The 18,946-nt window shown below is 37.4% G+C and overlaps 1 protein-coding gene across 2 annotated transcripts in view; it reads right to left on the bottom strand.

Annotated features, from left to right (window-relative positions):
- Nucleotides 1-18,946, bottom strand: part of PLOD2 (procollagen-lysine, 2-oxoglutarate 5-dioxygenase 2) — a 161,102-nt gene that overhangs the window by 12,966 nt on the left and 129,190 nt on the right. Inside the window, exons 12-15 of one of the 2 annotated variants that reach the window (XM_006772125.2) lie at nt 13,403-13,528; nt 9,435-9,576; nt 8,263-8,325; nt 6,574-6,687 (exon numbers count right to left, since the gene is read on the bottom strand). In XM_006772125.2, coding sequence (XP_006772188.1) covers nt 6,574-6,687; nt 8,263-8,325; nt 9,435-9,576; nt 13,403-13,528 — 445 coding nt within the window. The remainder of the gene's footprint in view (nt 1-6,573; nt 6,688-8,262; nt 8,326-9,434; nt 9,577-13,402; nt 13,529-18,946) is intronic. The other variant, XM_015569374.1, reaches the window with a different exon arrangement.

The following is an 18,946-nucleotide window of genomic DNA, read 5'->3' as shown; positions in this document are numbered from 1 at the left end:
TGTGCCTGCAACCAAGGTACATGCCCTTGACTGGAATTGAACCTGGGACCCTTGACTCTGAAGGCTGACGCTCTATCTACTGAGCCAAACCAGTCAGGGCTGAACAATAAAGATTTAATTAATAAAAAAAAAATTTGGCTGAAGTGAATGACAGTTCACTTTTTAATTAATTTATTTTAGTATTATTATTTTTTCACTTTTTACTTCCTTGCTTCTCCTTTTTCATCCTGTTTTTCTTCTACTTTCCCCATTTTAGTTTTTGTTTCCTTTCTTTTTACCCCATTTTAAAAATTGGTCTTCTATATCTGTTTTATTAATGTGTTATTACAGTAGTCTCTGTTGGCTCAGTCATATAGCTAACTTCATCTTCCCTGCTGTCCTACTTCATTTCCCCTTCTTTTTTATTTCTCTGCACTACTCAATCCTTTCTTCTTCTTCTCTCTGGCTCTTTTTTTTCCTAATTTTTAATTGGTTTCAATTCAGGCCATATGCTCTCTCCTCTATTCTCCTTTTCAAATAAATAAATAAAAATTTAAAAATATTTTTTTCTTCTTGTCCATTCATTCTCTTTCTTCCTCCTCTATAATAAACCATGGTCCTTCCCCTATTCATCCAATTCCTTAACCTTTCTGTACTTAAGCTGTGCCTCTACAGATTCTGTCCCTCCCCCACTTTTGGGTTTTCTGTGTGAGCTTTTGGGTTTATTTTTATTTATTTTTTCTTTTCTCGATATCCTTTTTGTTCTCTTTCATAATTCTCTTTTTTCTGGTGGTCACTTTTTTGGGGGGTTATAATTGTCTTGTGTATCTACGTGTTCTGTTCCTTTTGTGTCGTGTCGTATTGTATTTTGTGCTGTTCGGTCAGCACTTTCACAATAGCTGACATGATGTGGTAGAGAGTGAACAGCATAATCAGACATCCTGAAAGGAGACTCCACCCAAAAATGGGATAATAACATTCAAGACCCAACTACATCAGGATAACCCAAATATCTCAGGCAGGTGGACTCCCTGGAACACCCAACCCAGAAGACCTGAGAGACTGTATCACTGGGTCCCACAAAACATCTACTACATAACAGCAACTGAAAAAATCTGGGTGGCATACCAGTTTGATACAATACATAGAAACAAATACAAAAGAACAACAAAAAATGTGGAGATGAAAGAAAAGGAGAAATCACCAGAAAAGGAAATAAATTAAATGCATGGAAGCAATTTGTCAGAGGAAGAATTCAGAGTAATGGTTGTAAGGATGTTCAAATGGCTGGATCAGGAATTCACCAACATTTGTAAGAATCAAGAGGAAATGAAGAATGAGAGGAAATGAAGAATGACATAGGTTCAATAAGAACACAATGGAAGGTTTCAACAGTAGACTAGAAGAAAGCTGAGGATAAATCAGTGAGTTAGAAGACAAGGTAGAAAAAACACCCAAGTAGAGCAGCAATTGGGAAAAAAATTAAAAAGCAGGAGGAAAGTTCAAGGGAGCTTTTGTACAACATGAAATGAAACAACATCTGCGTAATAGGGGTGCCCAAAGGAAAGGAAGCTGAGAAAGGAATAGAAAACCTGTTTTAAGAAATAATGACAGAAAACTTCCCTGATTTGGGGAAGAAAACTGTCATACAAGTCCAAAAAAGCACAGAGTCCCAAACAAGATGAACCCAAAGAGATTGACATCAAAACACATCATAATTACATTGGCAAACATCAATGACAAAGTAAGAATCTTAAAGGATGCCAGAGAGAGACAGAAAGTTACCTACATGGGATCTCCCTTTAGACTATAAACTTATTTCTCAATAGAAACACATCATGCCAGAAGGGAATGGAATGAAATATACAAAGTGATGAAAAGCAAGGGACTAAATCCAAGAATACTCAATCCAGCAAGCCTATCATTCAAAATTAAAGATGAAATCAGGACCTTCACAGACAAAAAAAGGCTAAAGGAGTTTATTACCACCAAACCAGCAATGCAAAAGATGCTAACGGGACTGCTATAAAAAGAAGAAATAGAAAGGGAAGAAGGGACACAGGCATAAGGAATAAAAATGGCAACAAACAGTACCTATCAATACTAACCTTAAATGTAAATGGGTTAAATGCTCCAATCAAAAGATATAGGGTAGCTGAATGGAAAAGAAAACATGACACATATATTTGCTGTCTACAAAAGATCCACCTCTGAACAAAGGACTCACACAGACTGAAAGTGAAAGTATGGAATTTTTTTTTTCTGACAAATGGAAGTGAAAAAAGAAGCTGGGGTAGCAATATTTTTATCTGACAAAAGCCACTTCATAATACTAAAGGGATCAATACAACAAGAGGATATAACTCTGGTAAATATATATGCGCACAACACAGGTGTACCCAAATACATTAAAAAAAAAACTTCTGCAAGATATCAAGGCAGAGATCTACAGCGATACAATCATAGTAGGGGATTTGAATACCCCATTGACATCACTGGACAAATACTCTAGACAAAAAACCAGCAAAGAAACAGCAACCCTAAATGACTCACTAGATCAGATGGAATTAGTTGACAACTTCAGAACATTTCACCCCAAAGCTATGGAATATACATCCTTCTCAAGTGCACATGGAACATTTTCAAAGAAGACCACATATTAGGAGACAGGCTAAGTCTCTACAAATTCAAGAAGATTGAAATCACATCAAGTATCATCTCATATTAGAATGGCTTAAATTAGGTATGAACTACAATGAAAACAATCAAACACATGGAGGCTAAATAGCATGCTATTAAACAATGAATGGGTTACCAAAGAGATCAAAGAAGAAATGAAAAACCTTCAAAAAACAAATGAAAATGAAAACACAACAATCCAAAATCAATGGGACACAGTGAAAGCAGTCCTGAAAGGGAAGTTCATAGCACTAACTAACTAACTAAACAAACAAACAAACAAAAAACACAAACAAACAAAAACCACAAACAAAACAACAACAAGAAAAACTGGCAGTAAGTTATCTAATTCTACAATTTAAATAACTAGAAAGAGAGCAACAAGAAAAGCCCAGAGTAAATAGAAGGAAGGAAATAATAAGGATTAGAGTGGCAATAAATGACATAGAGACCAAAATAACAATATTAAAAGATCAATAGAAACAAGAGCCAGTGCTTTGAAAGGATACACAAGATTGATCAATCTCTAGCCAGGTTTACTAAGAAACAAAGAGAGAGGACCCAAATAAACAAAATCAGAAATGAAAAAGCTGAAGTAACATCTGATCCAACAAAGAATTCTAAAAAATACTGTGAAAAACTTTTTACCAACAAACTGGACGAAATGGACAAATTCCTAGAAAAATATAATCCTCCAAAATTCAATCAGGAAGAACAAGAAAACCTGAATAGGCTGATAACAACTGATGAAATTGAGGCAGTAATAAAAAAACTTCCAGCAAATAAAAGCCCTGGTCCAGACAACTTCACGGGGGCAGTTTTACCAAACTTTCAAATAAGAATTAATACCGATCCTCCTTAAACTGTTCAAAAAAATTCAAGAAAAAGGCACAATTCCAAGCTCTTTCTATGAAGCTAGTATTACCCTAATTAGAAAACCAGATAGAGACACTAAAAAGAAAGAGAATTACCAGCCAATATCCCTGATGAACACAGATGCTAAAATCCTCAACAATATTCTAGCAAAACATTAAAAAGATCATACACCAGGACTAAGTGGGATTTATCCCAGGGATGAAAGGCTGGTACAATGTCTGCAAATCAATAAATGTGATACATCACATAAACAAATTGAAAGACAAAAACCACATAATCATATCAATTTTGGCAGAAAAAGCATTTGAGAAAATCCAACACTCTTTTGTGATAAAAACTCTCAGCAAAGTAGGAATAGAGGGATCATAACTAAACATAATAAAAGCCTTATATAACAAACCTACAGCCAACATCATACTCAATGGGCAAAAACTAAAACCATTTCCCCTAAGAATAGGAACAAGACAGGGATGTCCACTTTTACCAATCCTGTTCGACATAGTACTGGAAGTGCTAGCCATAGTGATCAGATAATAAGAAGAAATAAATGGTAACTAACTTGGAAAAAGAAAAAATAAAACTGTCATTGTTCACAGATCACATGATATTGTACATAGAAAACCATAAATACTCCATAAAAAAACTACCAGATTTAATAACTGAATTTGGCAATATAGCAGCATACAAAATTAACTCACAGAAATCTATGGCATTTTCATACACAAATAATGAACTCACAGAAAGAGAAACTAAAAACAAAATTCCACTGACCAAAAAAATTGCAATAAAAAAATTAAGATACCAGGGAATAAACCTATCTAAGGAAGAAAAAGACCTGTACTCAGAAAACTACAGGATGTTAAAAAAAGAGATAGAGGAAGATATTAACAAGGGGAAGAATATACTGTGTTCATGGATTGGTAGAATCATCATTAAAATGTCCATACTACCCAAAGCAATCTATAGATTCAATGAAATCCCCATTAAAATACCAACAGCAAATTTCACAGACCTAGAACAAACTCTCCAAAAATGTATAAAGAATTAAAAAAGACCCCGAATAGCCTCAGCCATCCTAAGAAAGAAGAATAAAGTTGGAGTCACAATACCAGATATCAAGTTATATTATAAAGTCACTGTTCTCAAAACTGCCTGGTACTGGCACAAAAACAGACATATAGACCAATGGAACAGAACAGAGAATCCAGGAATTGACCCAAGCCATTATGTTCAATTAATATTTGATGAAGTAGGAAAGAGCATACAATGGAGTCAAAGTCTCTTCAATAAATTGTGTTGGGAAAATTGGGCAGATACACGCAAAAAAAAAAATGAAACTAGACCACCAACTTACACCATTCACAAAAATAAACAGAAAATGGATAAAGGACTTCAACCTAAGATGGGAAACCATAAAATTCTTAGAAGAATCCATAGGCAGCAAAATAGCAGACATCTCTCATAGCAATATCTTTACCAATACAGCTCCTAGAACAATGGAAACTAAGGAGAAAATAAACAAATGGACTACATCAAAATAAAAAGCTTCTGCACAGCAAAATAAATCATCAACAAAACAACAAGAAATCCCACTGCATAGAAAGATAAATATCACATGATCTCACTCATTTGTGGAATATAATGAACAACATAAATTGGTGAACAAAAATAGATCCAGAGACATAGAAGCATAAAACAGACTGTCCAACCTCAGAGAAAAGGCAGGGGATTGGGGGGATAAGAGAGCAACCATGCATATAAGTATAACCCATGGACACAGACAGTAGGGGGGTGACAGTATGTGATGGGTGTTGGGAATAGCTGGGGAGAGGTCAATTGGGGGAAAAGGAGACATTTGTAATACTTTAAACTATAAAGAATTTTTAAAAAAAGACATGACAAGTGATGGTGAGGATGTGGAGAAAAATGAACCCTAGTACACTGCTGGTAGGCATGCAGACTGGTGCAGCCATTGTGGAAAACAGTACAGAGTTTCCTCAAGAAATTAAAAATGGAACTCCCATTTGACCCAGCAATTCCACTTCTAGGAATATACACCAAAACATCAGAAATACAAATCAAAAAGAATATATGCATCCCTATGTTCATAGCAGCACAGTTTACAATAGCTAAGATTTGGAATCAGCCTAAGTGCCGATCAGCAGATGAATGAATTAAAAAATGTGGTACATCTACACAATGGAATACTATGATGTGGTAAAAAAGAAGGAATTCTTACCATTTGCAACAGCATGGATGGACCTAGAGACCATTATGCTAAGTGAAATAAGCCAGTTAGACAAAGGTAAATATCACCTGATCTCACTCATTTGTGGAATATAATGAACAACCTAAACTGATGAACAAAAATAGATCCAGAGACACAGAAGCATTGAACAATCCATCAAACTGCAGCAGGAAGGTGAGAGCATAGGAATGGGGGTGATAGATCAATCAAAGGATTTGTATGTATGCATATAAGCATAACCAATGGACACAGACAGTAAGGGGATGAGGACCTGTGCTTGTAGGAGGGAGCACATGGGGAGAGGTCAATGGGAGATAAAGGAGACATATGTATACAATACTTTCAACAATAAAGAATTTTAAAAAATTTACACAAAATGTTAAAAAATAAAAATTATAAAATGAAGTTTATTTTCTCAAACTAATGCTTGATTTTTCTTCCTAAAAATCAAAATGTAATATTATCAGATGTGAGCTACTTGTAACCATTTTTTTTTCTCAAGTTGTGGTTAAAAATTTGATGTGCTTTTCAATATATAATAGAAATACTTGGAGAAATAAATTTCCTTTCCCAAACCTAATATATATTTTTATAAAAAAAGTTCTTAGGCAGGTTTAGATCTACTCTATAGAACATAAAATATAATTAATTATATCTTTTTAAAATTGATATGATTTAAAAAAATATTAAAGGCTCTTACCACATTTTCATATTATTAACCCAATTTATTTTAACCCTTTTAGAGTTACAGGAAAACAAGTAATAAATAAAGTTGAGTGTGAAATACATACCACAGGATTTTCAAAAATCTGCCAGAGGTCATTGTTATAATGGGAAGTATTGTAATTTGCAGTTGATAATAGTCTTCCAAATTCATGTCTATTAGAAATGTACATAAATACACCCTATATGTCAAAAAATAATAATATTAACAATAATAGAATAAAGTACAAGAAAATATATTTAACCATAGGAAAATATGAGATATCAATTTTAACTTTTATATTTTCATTTATGAACAAGCATTTTTATTTTTCATATAAAATGTACATGATTAAAATTAAATTATTTTTTATTCATTATGAATTCAGACACCACACAAAACAAATTGCTTGCACTGCCACCCAACTGAAAAAAAATAAGAGGCAGAATGGTCCTTTTCTCATTGATCCTAGATACAGACATCAGGGAAAAATTCCTGTTTAAAATCAGAAGTATTTTTGCGACAACGTGCAATTAACTGTATCTCTTTTGGCTTCTTACCCTTTCAAAGAAGACATCACATTTTTAAAGAAGAATTCAAATATCAATATTCTTTCATCAGTCTATTTTATTTTTTTATTGTCCTAATGTTTAAAAACTGAACACAGAAACTACTCGTACATTAAAAGGCAGCTAAAAATCAGTCTCATATCTTTGTGCCAAACCAAATAAATGTGGCAACACCACTAAAGTAAGATTGTTTCTTTTTATACCTGTTTTAATGGTAAAAGAGTTAGTTATCCTACATAATAAAAAGGTAATATTCAAATAGACCGAACAGCAGAACATCAGAACAACCAAAGTGTACTATGCTAATGATATGCTAAGGCTGCTCAACCGCTCGCTATGACATGCACTGACCACCAGGGGCAGAGAGTAGACCAGTCGACCAGTCACTATGACGTGCACTGACCACCAGGGGGCAGATGCTCTGACTGGTAGGTTAGCTTGCTGCTGGGGTCCGGCCAATAGGGACTGAGCAAGATGGGCCGGCCATGCCCTGGAGCACTCCCACAGTCCCTCCCTGGCCTTGATTGTGCACCGGTGGGGTCCCTTACCCTGGCCTGCGCCCTCTTGCAATCCTGGGCCGCTCGGGGTTATTTCGGGGAGCTGGTTTCAGCCTCATCCCACAGGCTACTCCCCTTGGGAGGGTGCCAGATGCAGGGTTCATGGCTGGCAAGCGCTGTTGCCTCTCCCAATCGGGACTGATTGGGCGCGAGCTGCAGCAGGCACAGTGGGTCCAGGATAAGCAGGAGGGGCAGGTAGGAGCTGCTGGTGGCATTGTACTGATCCCTGCAGGCCACCCAGAAGGACCCCACCCATGTACAAATTCGTTCACTGGGCCTCTAGTTAATAATAATAAAAAACTCATGAAGAGTATCCAATTCTAATTTTTATCAAGATGTATTTTATACTTACTCCTACCTTCTCTCCCTTAAAAAAACAAAAACTAATGAAAGGGGTTTATGCTTCATTTTCTCATCTATTATAATACATCAGTCATAAAATATAAATCAGCCCAAAGAATTGAGAGTTGAACATCCTACAATGCCCATCCCCCAATACACAAAGTTTATAAGCACATACGTAGATTCAGAACCAGTGAATACCAACAATTTACCAAGCTAAATGGAAAGAACACTCTTTAAGTAACTTATTGCTAGACAATATACCATATTCAATAAACAAAAACAAATAAAAATAAATAAAAATAACACCTTTGGGGGGCTGAGCATTTGGAATGTTTCCGGAGTAGGGGAGTCTTTTTCCCTTTGTAAAGTCTAAAATGAAGAGAAGCATGGGATAAGTTGACCCGCAAACCCACTCTCTCATGTAGTCTCAGGTAGTAAAATAGCAACACTTCATGAAAAGCTGACATTCTGAAATGCCCCTCTTAGAAAACATGCAGAACAAGCAAAGCTTAGAGCACACAAAGAAACAACTCTAACCCCTCTTTTCCCCTTGTGAAACATAAATCCAAGCTCATTCAGTAGTATAATTTCCATTAGACATAAAATTAAGACAAAGAGAAAAATGTGTAAGAGAGGCCATTCTGGGATGCGCTGTTGAGTGAAATTAGCCAAACATGAGCACAAATTACAATTATAGATACTGAGGATATTTAATAACAATGCACACAGGTTTGTAGGAAAAACAAACATATTCACAAAACACATGCCTTATTAAACTAATAAAAACTACTTGCCAACTTTTTTGATTGTTCACAAAATTACATTTGCTTACATAAATTTGAATACAATAATCAAATCGTTTCTAAGACAAAAAACCATATAAATATGTTTAAAAAGATTTTGAAAAACAAATTATTTTCTATAGTCATTTAAGTTATATAATGAAAGTAGATTTGTAGAATGGCAATTTATCATTAATTTTTCACATAGATTAAATATACCACATATCTCAATCCGTCTCCCAGTTTAGTGGTAAGACATGCAGAGATATTGATAATAAAGTATGGACACTGATTTTCAGAGCAGAAGTGTGTTCTTAAATGTGTAAATGATCATTTCATCTAGGCTTTACCTAATTAATTTTATTGAGATCAAGTTTTCAATACAGAATTACAAATGAAAATATATATTAATTCTTAAAAATGCTATGCTGATTTGTAACAAATTCATATTTATTATTGAATCCCACTGTTGCTGATGAGTTAGCTTAAGCAGTAGCCTAATTTTTCAAGTATTTAATAGGTAAATATTCAAAAATTATTCTCCATAATTGTTCCCAATTTCCCAACACGAATCAAAAAAATTGGCTAGTATTTACAAACTAGAAAGAAAAAGGACATCAAAAGAAAATAGCACATTAATTGGGAAAGCAAGCCATCTTCTAAGAACATTGAACAAGCCATCATCATATACCCTACCATTTCTCTAGCATTTCGGCAAAGAGCCATGTCAGGATCCAGTCTATCACGAACAAAATAGTTCCTTTCATTCATCTCTGATCGAAGTGTCTTCCCTTTAATTAAGTATACATTAGCCATGTATGGGACATTCCATATTCCTCTGAAAGTAAAGAGAAGACATTCCAAAATACCACAATATAAAATACTTAGTTTTATTTTTTGTATATTTTTAAAAATATATTTATATTGATTTTTATATAGAGAGGAAGGAAGAGGGATAGAGAGCCAAAAACATCGATGAGAGAGAAACACTGATCAGCCGCCTCCTGCACACCCACTACTGGGGATGTGCCCACAACCAAGGTACATGCCCTTGACCGGAATCGAACCTGGGACCCTTCAGTCCACAGGCCGACGCTCTATCCACTGAGCCAAACCGGCTATGGCACTTAGTTTTATTTTTGTTTTAAAGATAAATGCCTTATATGTTTAAGTTATATATATAAATTATTGAATCAAGCCCTAACTGGTTTGGCTCAGTGGATAGAGCATCAACCTGCGGATTCAAGGGTCCCAGGTTTGATTCTGGTCAAAGGCATGTACCTTGGTTATGGGCACAACCCCAGTAGGGAGTGTGTAGGAGGCAGCTGATCGATGTTTCTCTCTCATCGATGTTTCTAACTCTCTATCCCTCCCCTTTTCTCTCTGTAAAAAATGAATAAAATATATTTAAAAATATTATTGAATCGAATTACATGCAAATATAAATACACTTAATGCCATTTGACACACACACACACATATTCATACATGATATTTATACAGTGTGTCCCCAAAACATGTACACACACTTTAACAGCTGATAGTTCAATCAATGTTTTTTTCTTTTCATCCAGACTAAACTTTAAACAAAGGAAATTCATCCTAAAATGCTATTGGAAGTTTGAAAATGCAATTGAAGTACAAACTCTGCCTTTATAATTATGCAGAGTATGTTTGCATTTTTTCGGGACATCCTATATATGAGATTATCCTATATAATAAAAGCCTAGGTGGCGTAACGCCCTTGTGCGACACCCTTGCAAGACGTCATCACAAGATGGCTGCCACAAGATGGCCACACACACAGTGGAGGTGGGACCTGGTGGCCGCTCCGCACAGTGAGGCCTGAGGGGTCTTGAGGCTCTGCGCAGTGCAGAGCAGGCCGGTCCCGGCATCTCCGCTGCCTCACATAAAGAAGGAGGGTCACGGAAGGGGAGAGCAGTTGTGGGTGATCAGGCTTGGCAGGGGAGGGCAGTTGTAGGTGATCAGGCCAGCAGGGGAGGGCAGTTGGAGGTGATGGGGCTGTCAGGGGAGGGTAGTTGGGGGCGATCAGGCCGGCAGGGGAGCAGTTAGGCATCAATCAGGCTGGCAGGGGAGTGGTTAGGGGGAGATTAGGCTGGCAGGCAAGCAAGCAGTTAGGATCCAGCAGTCCCAGATTGTGAGAGGGATGTCAAACTGCCACTTTAGGCCCGATCCCTGCAGGGACCGGGCCTAAACCGGCAGTTGGACATCCCCCAAGGGGTCCCAGATTGTAGAAGGTGCAGGCCAGGCTGAGGGACAACTATCCCTGCCCCTGAATGAATTTCATGCACCAGGCCTCTAGTTTGGTATAAATTACATTGTTATGATATAAATCACTACCTTCCCTAGAGAAACTTTATTTTAAGGCTGATATATGTTTGGCATTTTGACTGTCACCCCTCAGTTGTTACAGTTAGGATATAATATTCTGTTGTACAGAAGGTGTTTCCCTTTAAGTTTAAGCAGTTTGATAGAAAAAAATAATGCCATACAACTTGTTTTCTAGAGCTGGTTTACACTGGCTCCCCAGTGATGACTTGTAACTTCACTAAGTCTATGCTCAGTGACTTCACATTAGAAGCTTGAAATCAGCCATGGTAGAAATATTTACACCTTAGAAATTGGCAAACATTATAAAACCAGGACATCCTCCCACCCCAAGAACCAGCTGTTAACATTTACCAGCATACTACTCAATATAGCCCCAAATCCTCCTAAAATATATCCTCTTGAAATTCATTAAGCCACCTCAAATTTTGTTAAAAAGGAAAGATGTGAAGAAATATAATCAGAAGGAGATGAGAGGTACATTATTTGGACCTTCATTCTTCCCACAGACCCATCTCCTTACTCCCAATATGACTCACTTCATAAGAACAATATAAGAAAGGATTTTCCTGAAGCGATATACATGCCTGTTGCTTTTAGAGAACAGAAAGGGAAGATCTTGACCAAAAAAAATGTACATATTAAAAAAATATGATATCATTTTGTCTTACTAGATGTGCCTTTAAGAGAAATGGTCATAAAAAAATAAAGAAAAAGAAAACACACACATAAATTTGTCATAAGATGTCATTCCTTCATGCAGTTTTTGTACATGAAGGAATGTACACATGTATTAACTAGATTAAAAAATCTCTACCTTTTTTTGTTAATCCTCACCTGAGGATATTTTTCCATTGATTTTTCTTTTTTAGAGAAAGTGGAAGGGAGGGAGGGGAAGAGAGAGAGAGAGAGAGAGAGAGAGAGAGAGAGAGAGAGAGAGAGAGAGAGAGAGAGAGAGAGAGAGAGAGAGAGAGAGAGAGAGAGAGAGAGAGAGAGAGAGAGAGAGAGAGAGAAAGAAACATTGATGTAAGAGATATATTGATTGGTTGCCTCCCGAACAATCCCTGACTAGGGCAGGGAAATGAACCTGCAACCCAGGTATGTGCCCTTGACCCAGAATCGAACCCGTGACCCTTTGGTCCACGGGCTGATGCTTTAACCACTGCTCAGTCAAGGCTCTACCTTCTTCTTATTCTCACATTTTAGACAATGACGAGATTAGACAGAAAATCACATTTATATATCAACTTAAATAAAACATGAATTTTCTATTCTACGTCTGTGAACTCTTATTTCTACTATACCCACAGGCACTATCAGGCATATGGTCTATACAAATAATGCCAGAGACAATAAGTACTTTGAAATAACAGAATATAATCTTAGTGTTTTCTCAGCTATCTGCTTCTTAATTTCAACTAACAAAGCCTTCATCATATTTATATCACTCAAATTTGCTATTACTATTTTCACAAAAACAACATCTTTTTAATACTCAACTGTTGAACAAGAAGTATTTATGTGATTTTCTTTCTAAATTTAAGGACACATATTTTAGCTATGAAAAAATGTTTGCCCTTTTCAATTGGGCTGATGTACTTGAGAAACTAGGCAAAGTATTTATGATTCAGTCACTTTGGTTCATTGTCTGTATGAAAAAGAATGACACTCTCCTGTAATATTACCTTAGCAAAAAAACCTATTTCAATTGTGACTGTTAGTTTTAAAGATATTAACTATTGTCTCAGAAAAAATATCAATTATACACACGCTTTATAACAAGTATATTCTTTTCAAAGTCTAGAAATTGAATTCAGATATTAGTGAAGAAATTGATCTTTAAAGTAGAATATTTTACACAGAAAACACCTGTAATAGGAAATGTTGGAAGATTTTAATTCTGAGTGTTGTTTGTTCATTTATAAATTTTAAAAGCTGTCAAAACAACCTTCATCCTGGCAACTAAATAAACTACTTAAACTAAATTTGCTTTCTAATCTTTTAACTAAAGAATATTACTCTTCTAATAATCAATCATAAGATTGCTATCCATGGTAACCATATATTGTCTATTAGAATTTCCCACAACTGTGAGTTTGTTCCTTTGAAGATTTAGAATTTTAAAAAGATTTTTTGTAAAATACTTGTTTACACTAATATTTCAGGACCCAAGTCATCCCCAGGTTCTCAAATTTCCATTAAATATAAAGAAAAAAGATAAATAGTAATAAATAAATAAAATTCAAGTAATATTAACAAGTCCTCATCTCTAGGTCATGGTATTTTACATTAAAATATTAAATTAACTAACTTACACTCTATTCCCTTGAACAATATCCACATAATCTTCATATCGAGCAAAGTAGCCATCAGGACTCAGGGCTCCCCAGAAGTTGGACCACAGCTTTCCATGGCGAGTTACAAGAGGAGCAATTATCTTTCTAAAGAAAAAAAAATCCAGATAACTATTTGTTTTAATCACCACAGAATTATGGTTCTGAACTTAGCTTGACACGGAATCATTCAAGTTCATTTAACACACATGTAGTTAGTCCATAAAACTAAAACTAAAATAGAGAAATTGCTTCCCAACACTTTTTCTTAAATAAGCACTGCTGATTTTCAGTGATATTTCTTAAAAAGAGTAACAGAAGTAACTCAAAATGTGAATAAAAGTATAAAAAGGATTTTTAAAAGTCCCTTTCCTATGTCCAAAAAGGTGAGACTACCATAAAGTATTTCAGAAACTATAATATATAAAATCAAGTATTTCATAATAGTCCATGGTGTATTAAGGTGTCAAATAAATATCTGTTGAAAAAAAAATGAATGATGATGGGCTAAAATATTTGTAAATAGGTCAGTTTTCCTAAAAGTTAAGTCCTGAGGGCAAGTGTCAGGGGGTACAAGAGGCGGGGGGGTGGGGGCAGGAGGTCAGTGAGGAAAAAAAGAGGAGACATATGTACTACTATTTGTAATACCTTAAACAATAAAATTAAATTTTAAAAAAGAAAGTATATTTATAATTTTTACAGCTTTTAAAATGGGTTGTGCTAACCCTGGCAATATGAAACATTTTTCTGGTCCTTTAACTATTTTAGAAAACGAAAGAGTAGATAACTACCATAGCACTCTAACCACCTACCAGGAAATAGTCCCTTTGAGAAAAGTATTACAAATACAAAACATGTCACATTTCTTCTTAGGGAAATCTAATTTACGACGTGTCAACATTTTCCAAATAAACTCACAAAACCTGATGTTCTTCTAAAATTACTTCTAAAGTATTGTGCACTGTAGTGGTACCTCACAATTTTTAAAAAAAGCTCACAAAACTTCTCCAAGAGAAAGCTATGCACAAACTATTCTTCATAAAAAAACCTATTCTCACAACACGCCAATGCTGTGAAGACCAGGCATGACCTTTCTCTTACAATAAAAAAGTGAAACTTAGTCTATAAAATATACAACATGCAATGAATAATTTTGGTGTATTTTTCCTGATTCCTATTAATAATGAAATATTAACCAGAAACACTTATACCTTGATTTGTTTAAAATACATGGATAAATTAGAATCTATATATTTTGTTTATTTAAGAAATGATAATTCAATGTCAATAACTGACAAGAACAAATATTTAATAGAAAAAAATCTTGAATTTAAATCTCAGCTGCCTCCCAAAGATGGATGGGAAATGTTGAAAATCAAAATCTATCTTAAGTGTGCCTCAATGGTTTTGAGCATGGAAATACAAGAATAGAAGCTGGGGCCCTGGCCAGTGTGGTCCAGTTGATTTGGTCATTGTCCCATGCACTGAAGGGTCACAGGTTCAATTCTTGGTCAGGGTACATACCCAGGTTTCGAGTTCAAACTCACTTGGGGTGCATACAGGAGGAAACTAATCAATATTTCTCTCTCTCATTGGTTTTTCTCTCCCTCTCTTTCTCTGTCTCTCTCTAAAATCACATATCCTCAGGTGAGGATTAAAAAAAATAATAGCAGCTGGGAGATTAAATAACTAAAGGAGTAAAATTTGGAGCACGGCAGTCAAAATCAGCAATAAGAGAAGGAGAGGAACAAGAGAACTGATGAGATGCTGGAAAGCCACATGCCCTAAGATGTGACCCATTCCCTGACCCTCTAGCCTTCAGTCAAGTCTACTAAATCTTGAAAGAGTCTTGGTTTATGTCAATGCTTTATGTAAACTACATGCTTGGATGCAGGTGTGTATCATGTGAAAATAATCCTTAGATAATTAACAGAAATTTATGAAACTGGAGAAATAATCAGTTTTATTGACTCTTTACTTATGAGGGAAATTTTATAATTGACAAGGTTTAAAGCATTAGATTAATATTAAAGAGGATATATGTTAAATATGTATATGAATTCATTAACAATTCACTATAAGAATTACTAAATACCTATCAAGTGTCATATAATAAAAACATTAAATATTATAAAAAAGCATATCCTATATAATAACAGGCTAATATGCAAATAGACTGAATGGCAGAACAACCAAACAATCAGTCACTATGACATGCACTGACCACCAGGGGGTGCACCCAGAATATGGAAGGCATCAGCTGCTGCAGGATGGCAGAGGAGGTGAGCAGGGCGTTGGTTGCTGTCATCGGGGCAAGCCTTTGGTGATTACTGAAAATTCTATGCTACCATGCACCGCAGTCCCGCCCCCCCCCATGCTTGCATCTGCTGCCGGTGCTGGCCCCACTTGCACCCACTGCCGGTGCCCAGTGCCAACCCCGATCACTCAGCACCATCAGCAGGTGCGACCAGTGGCTGCCAACCTTGATCACCCCTTACGGCTTCTCCACCTCCCACTTCTCTTGAGGGGAGATTGGTGCCGGCAGCCACCTCTTGCACCCGCTTTTGGCAATGGCACCACTCGCAACCACTGCTGGAGCCACCGCTCACACCTGCTGCTGGTGCCCAGCACAGTTCCCAATAGCTCAGCGCCATCACTGGATGTGAGCGGTGACTGCCAGGCCTGATTGCCCTCGAAGGCTTCTCCACCTCCCCTGTGCTCCTGAGGGGCGATCGGAGCAGCAGCCGCCACTTGCACCCACTGACGGTGCTGGCCCCACTAGCACCTGCTGCTTGCACCGGCCCCAATCGCTCCACACTGTCAGTGAGTGTGAGTGGGGCTGGTGCCATCAGTGCATTGGAGTGGCAGCAGTGGGAGCAGGGCTGCCGGTAGACAGGGGACCAGGGCTGCAGTGGGAGGGGTCCGGCAGGTGCACGGAGGATGGGCTGAGACTGCCTCTATGCCCACCACAGCCTCACAGCCCACAGTTCCTTTCAAGGTGGATGAATTCGTGCATTGGACCCCTAGTGTATATTATACAGTATTAAACTTCAATCAAATTAAAAGGAAATTAACATTGCAATTTCAAGAAAATGTTACTGAATTCCACCAGGTTTTAAGAATTAAACAGGAGAGATTAAAATGGCGGTAGAGAGATTAAAAATGGTGAAAGAATAGGTGATACTGCATGGACATGCTCCCAGGAACAAGCTGGAATAACAACTGAAATACGGAAAGGCTTTCTGAAAAATCAACAGAATCCTCACAGGAGAGAACCCTGATACCCAAGGACTGAAGGTGTGGAGACTGCATAGTGACTGGCGGGAGCGGTGGAGGCTCGAAAGGGCTGGCTGGGCACCCACAGACAGCAACTGAATCCCGGAGAGATATCTCAGCTGTGGGTGGGGGAGTACTACTGAGAACTCTGGGATCCAATCTCAAAGCTGGCCTCCCCAGCAGAGAGCCTCAAACTGAGGAGGATACCTACATAACATCTAGCTGTGAAAAGCAGTGGGGTGCTATCTGCCATGGAGTGGCACCTGAAAGTTCCAGCACCCTCTTGAAGGGCCAACACACAAAAATTCCCTATGGAGCCACTCACCTTGTGCTCTGGCAGAGGAAGGGTGAAGTGGACTGGAGCTGTGAGAGCAGAACCCAGGCCTGGGAATTCGGGAGATAGAACTCAGAAGGCAGACCCCCCAAGTTTCCTGGGCTGTTATTCCACCATGCAGCAAAGGACATCTTTCCCACATAGACATCTGCCTTGCCTTGGGGGAAGACAGTTGGCACACCCTATTGGAAAACACCTTGCCCTGAGACTACTTAAGAGATTAAAAGTAACAATTAGCCTTTAGGCAGAATCAACTGCCCACCCTGTTGAAAAACTCTCACCACACCTGAGGATGATTGCCTGAGGGTAATTCTCTGGAGGCTTTAAGTCTTTGCCTGATCCAATTAGTCAGAAACAGCCTTTAACACAGTCTTGCACTAGAGATTGAGAGGTGTAGAGGATCTACTTAATACATAGTCAGAAACTCAAACAGACAACCAATATGAGGAAATAAATAAACAAGCCCCAAATGAAAGAACTAGATAATTCTCCAGAAGAAGAGATAAATGAAGCAGAGATAAGAAATTTATGTGAAACAGAGATCAGAGTAATGATGGTAAAAATGCTCAACAGTATGAAAAAAGATATAGCAACTATGAAAAAAAGAACAGTCTTTGAAGAAATAATGGTACAAAACTTCCCTAAGCAGGTAAAGGAAAAAGTCACACAAGTTTGGGAGGCACAGAGAACCCCAAACAAGAAGAACCCAAACATACCCACACCCAGACACATCATAATTAGAATGCCAAAAGAAAGAATCTTAAAGGCAGCAAGAGAAAAGAAAACTACTACCTACAAAGGAGTTCCTATAAGGATGACATCTGATTTCTCATCAGAAACTAAAGGTCAGAAGGGAATGGCATGAAGTACTCAAGGTAATGGAAAGCAAGGATATGAAACCAAAATTACTATATCCAGCAAGGCCATCATTCGAAACAGATTTTCAAATAAAGAGCTTCCCAGATTTTTTTTTTAAAAAGACTAATGGAGTTCATCACCACCAAGCCAGCATTACAAGAAATGCTAAAGGGATTGCGTAAGGGATTGCTGAGAAGAAGAAACAGAGAGAGAAACCTAGCCATATAGAATTAAAATGGCTATAAATAAGTACCTCTCAATAATAACCCTAAATGTAAATGGATTAAATGCTCCAATCAAAAGGTATAGATTAGCTGAATGAATGGCCCTCCCTGGAGAAGAAACCTGGGTTCCCCAAGATATGTGATCAATGCCGGGGCCCTGCCAGCAGGCAAGGGTATCCCAAGGCAGTTGCTGGGCATGGAGGCCAGAGGGACATAGGCTACTAAGGAGACAGAACTGAACCTCACATCACCCTACTTGGCCCAGAGATGGCTGATTAGTCAAAGACGGGTAAGACCCCACAGGGTGGGGTAACCTAAGACAGGCACAGTCGGGGGCCAGTAGGAGAGAACTTGGGGATCAACAGAGGTGGGGCACAGATCCTCACCCCCCCCAACTATGCAGGGGCTTGAACACTCGCCCCTTCTGAGGGAGGTCTCCTGCCCCCATGGCTGCTGCGCTTCCCATGCCCAGCTGAGATCAGGACCCAGATAACAGAAAGAGACTTGGCCCAGCTGAGATTGGTACCCAGAAAACAGAGACTTGGCTAACAACAGCTACCCTATATCTAAATCCAGACTAACACCAGGAATGCTCAGGGCCTCCTCAAGGATGCAAAATAATCCTTTCCATTAATATTTACAGTGTAAACTAAGATTGTTGTTAGAGTATTAATTTTGACAGTAATTGAAATAAGTAGTATTAACCAAAATTTTCATTTCATGGTAAGATTGCTTAACATGCAATGAACTTAAAGCAATCACATTTTTGTGCAAAACATTAAAAATTTAAAATTATCTAGACTGCCTTATAAAAATTTTCCACAATCCTCTTAA

This window comes from Myotis davidii, unplaced genomic scaffold, assembly GCF_000327345.1.
Source record: "Myotis davidii unplaced genomic scaffold, ASM32734v1 scaffold1066, whole genome shotgun sequence".
NCBI classification, from domain to species: Eukaryota; Metazoa; Chordata; class Mammalia; order Chiroptera; family Vespertilionidae; genus Myotis; species Myotis davidii.
Note: the sequence above shows the minus strand (reverse complement) of the source record. Positions and strands in the feature narration are given on the sequence as shown.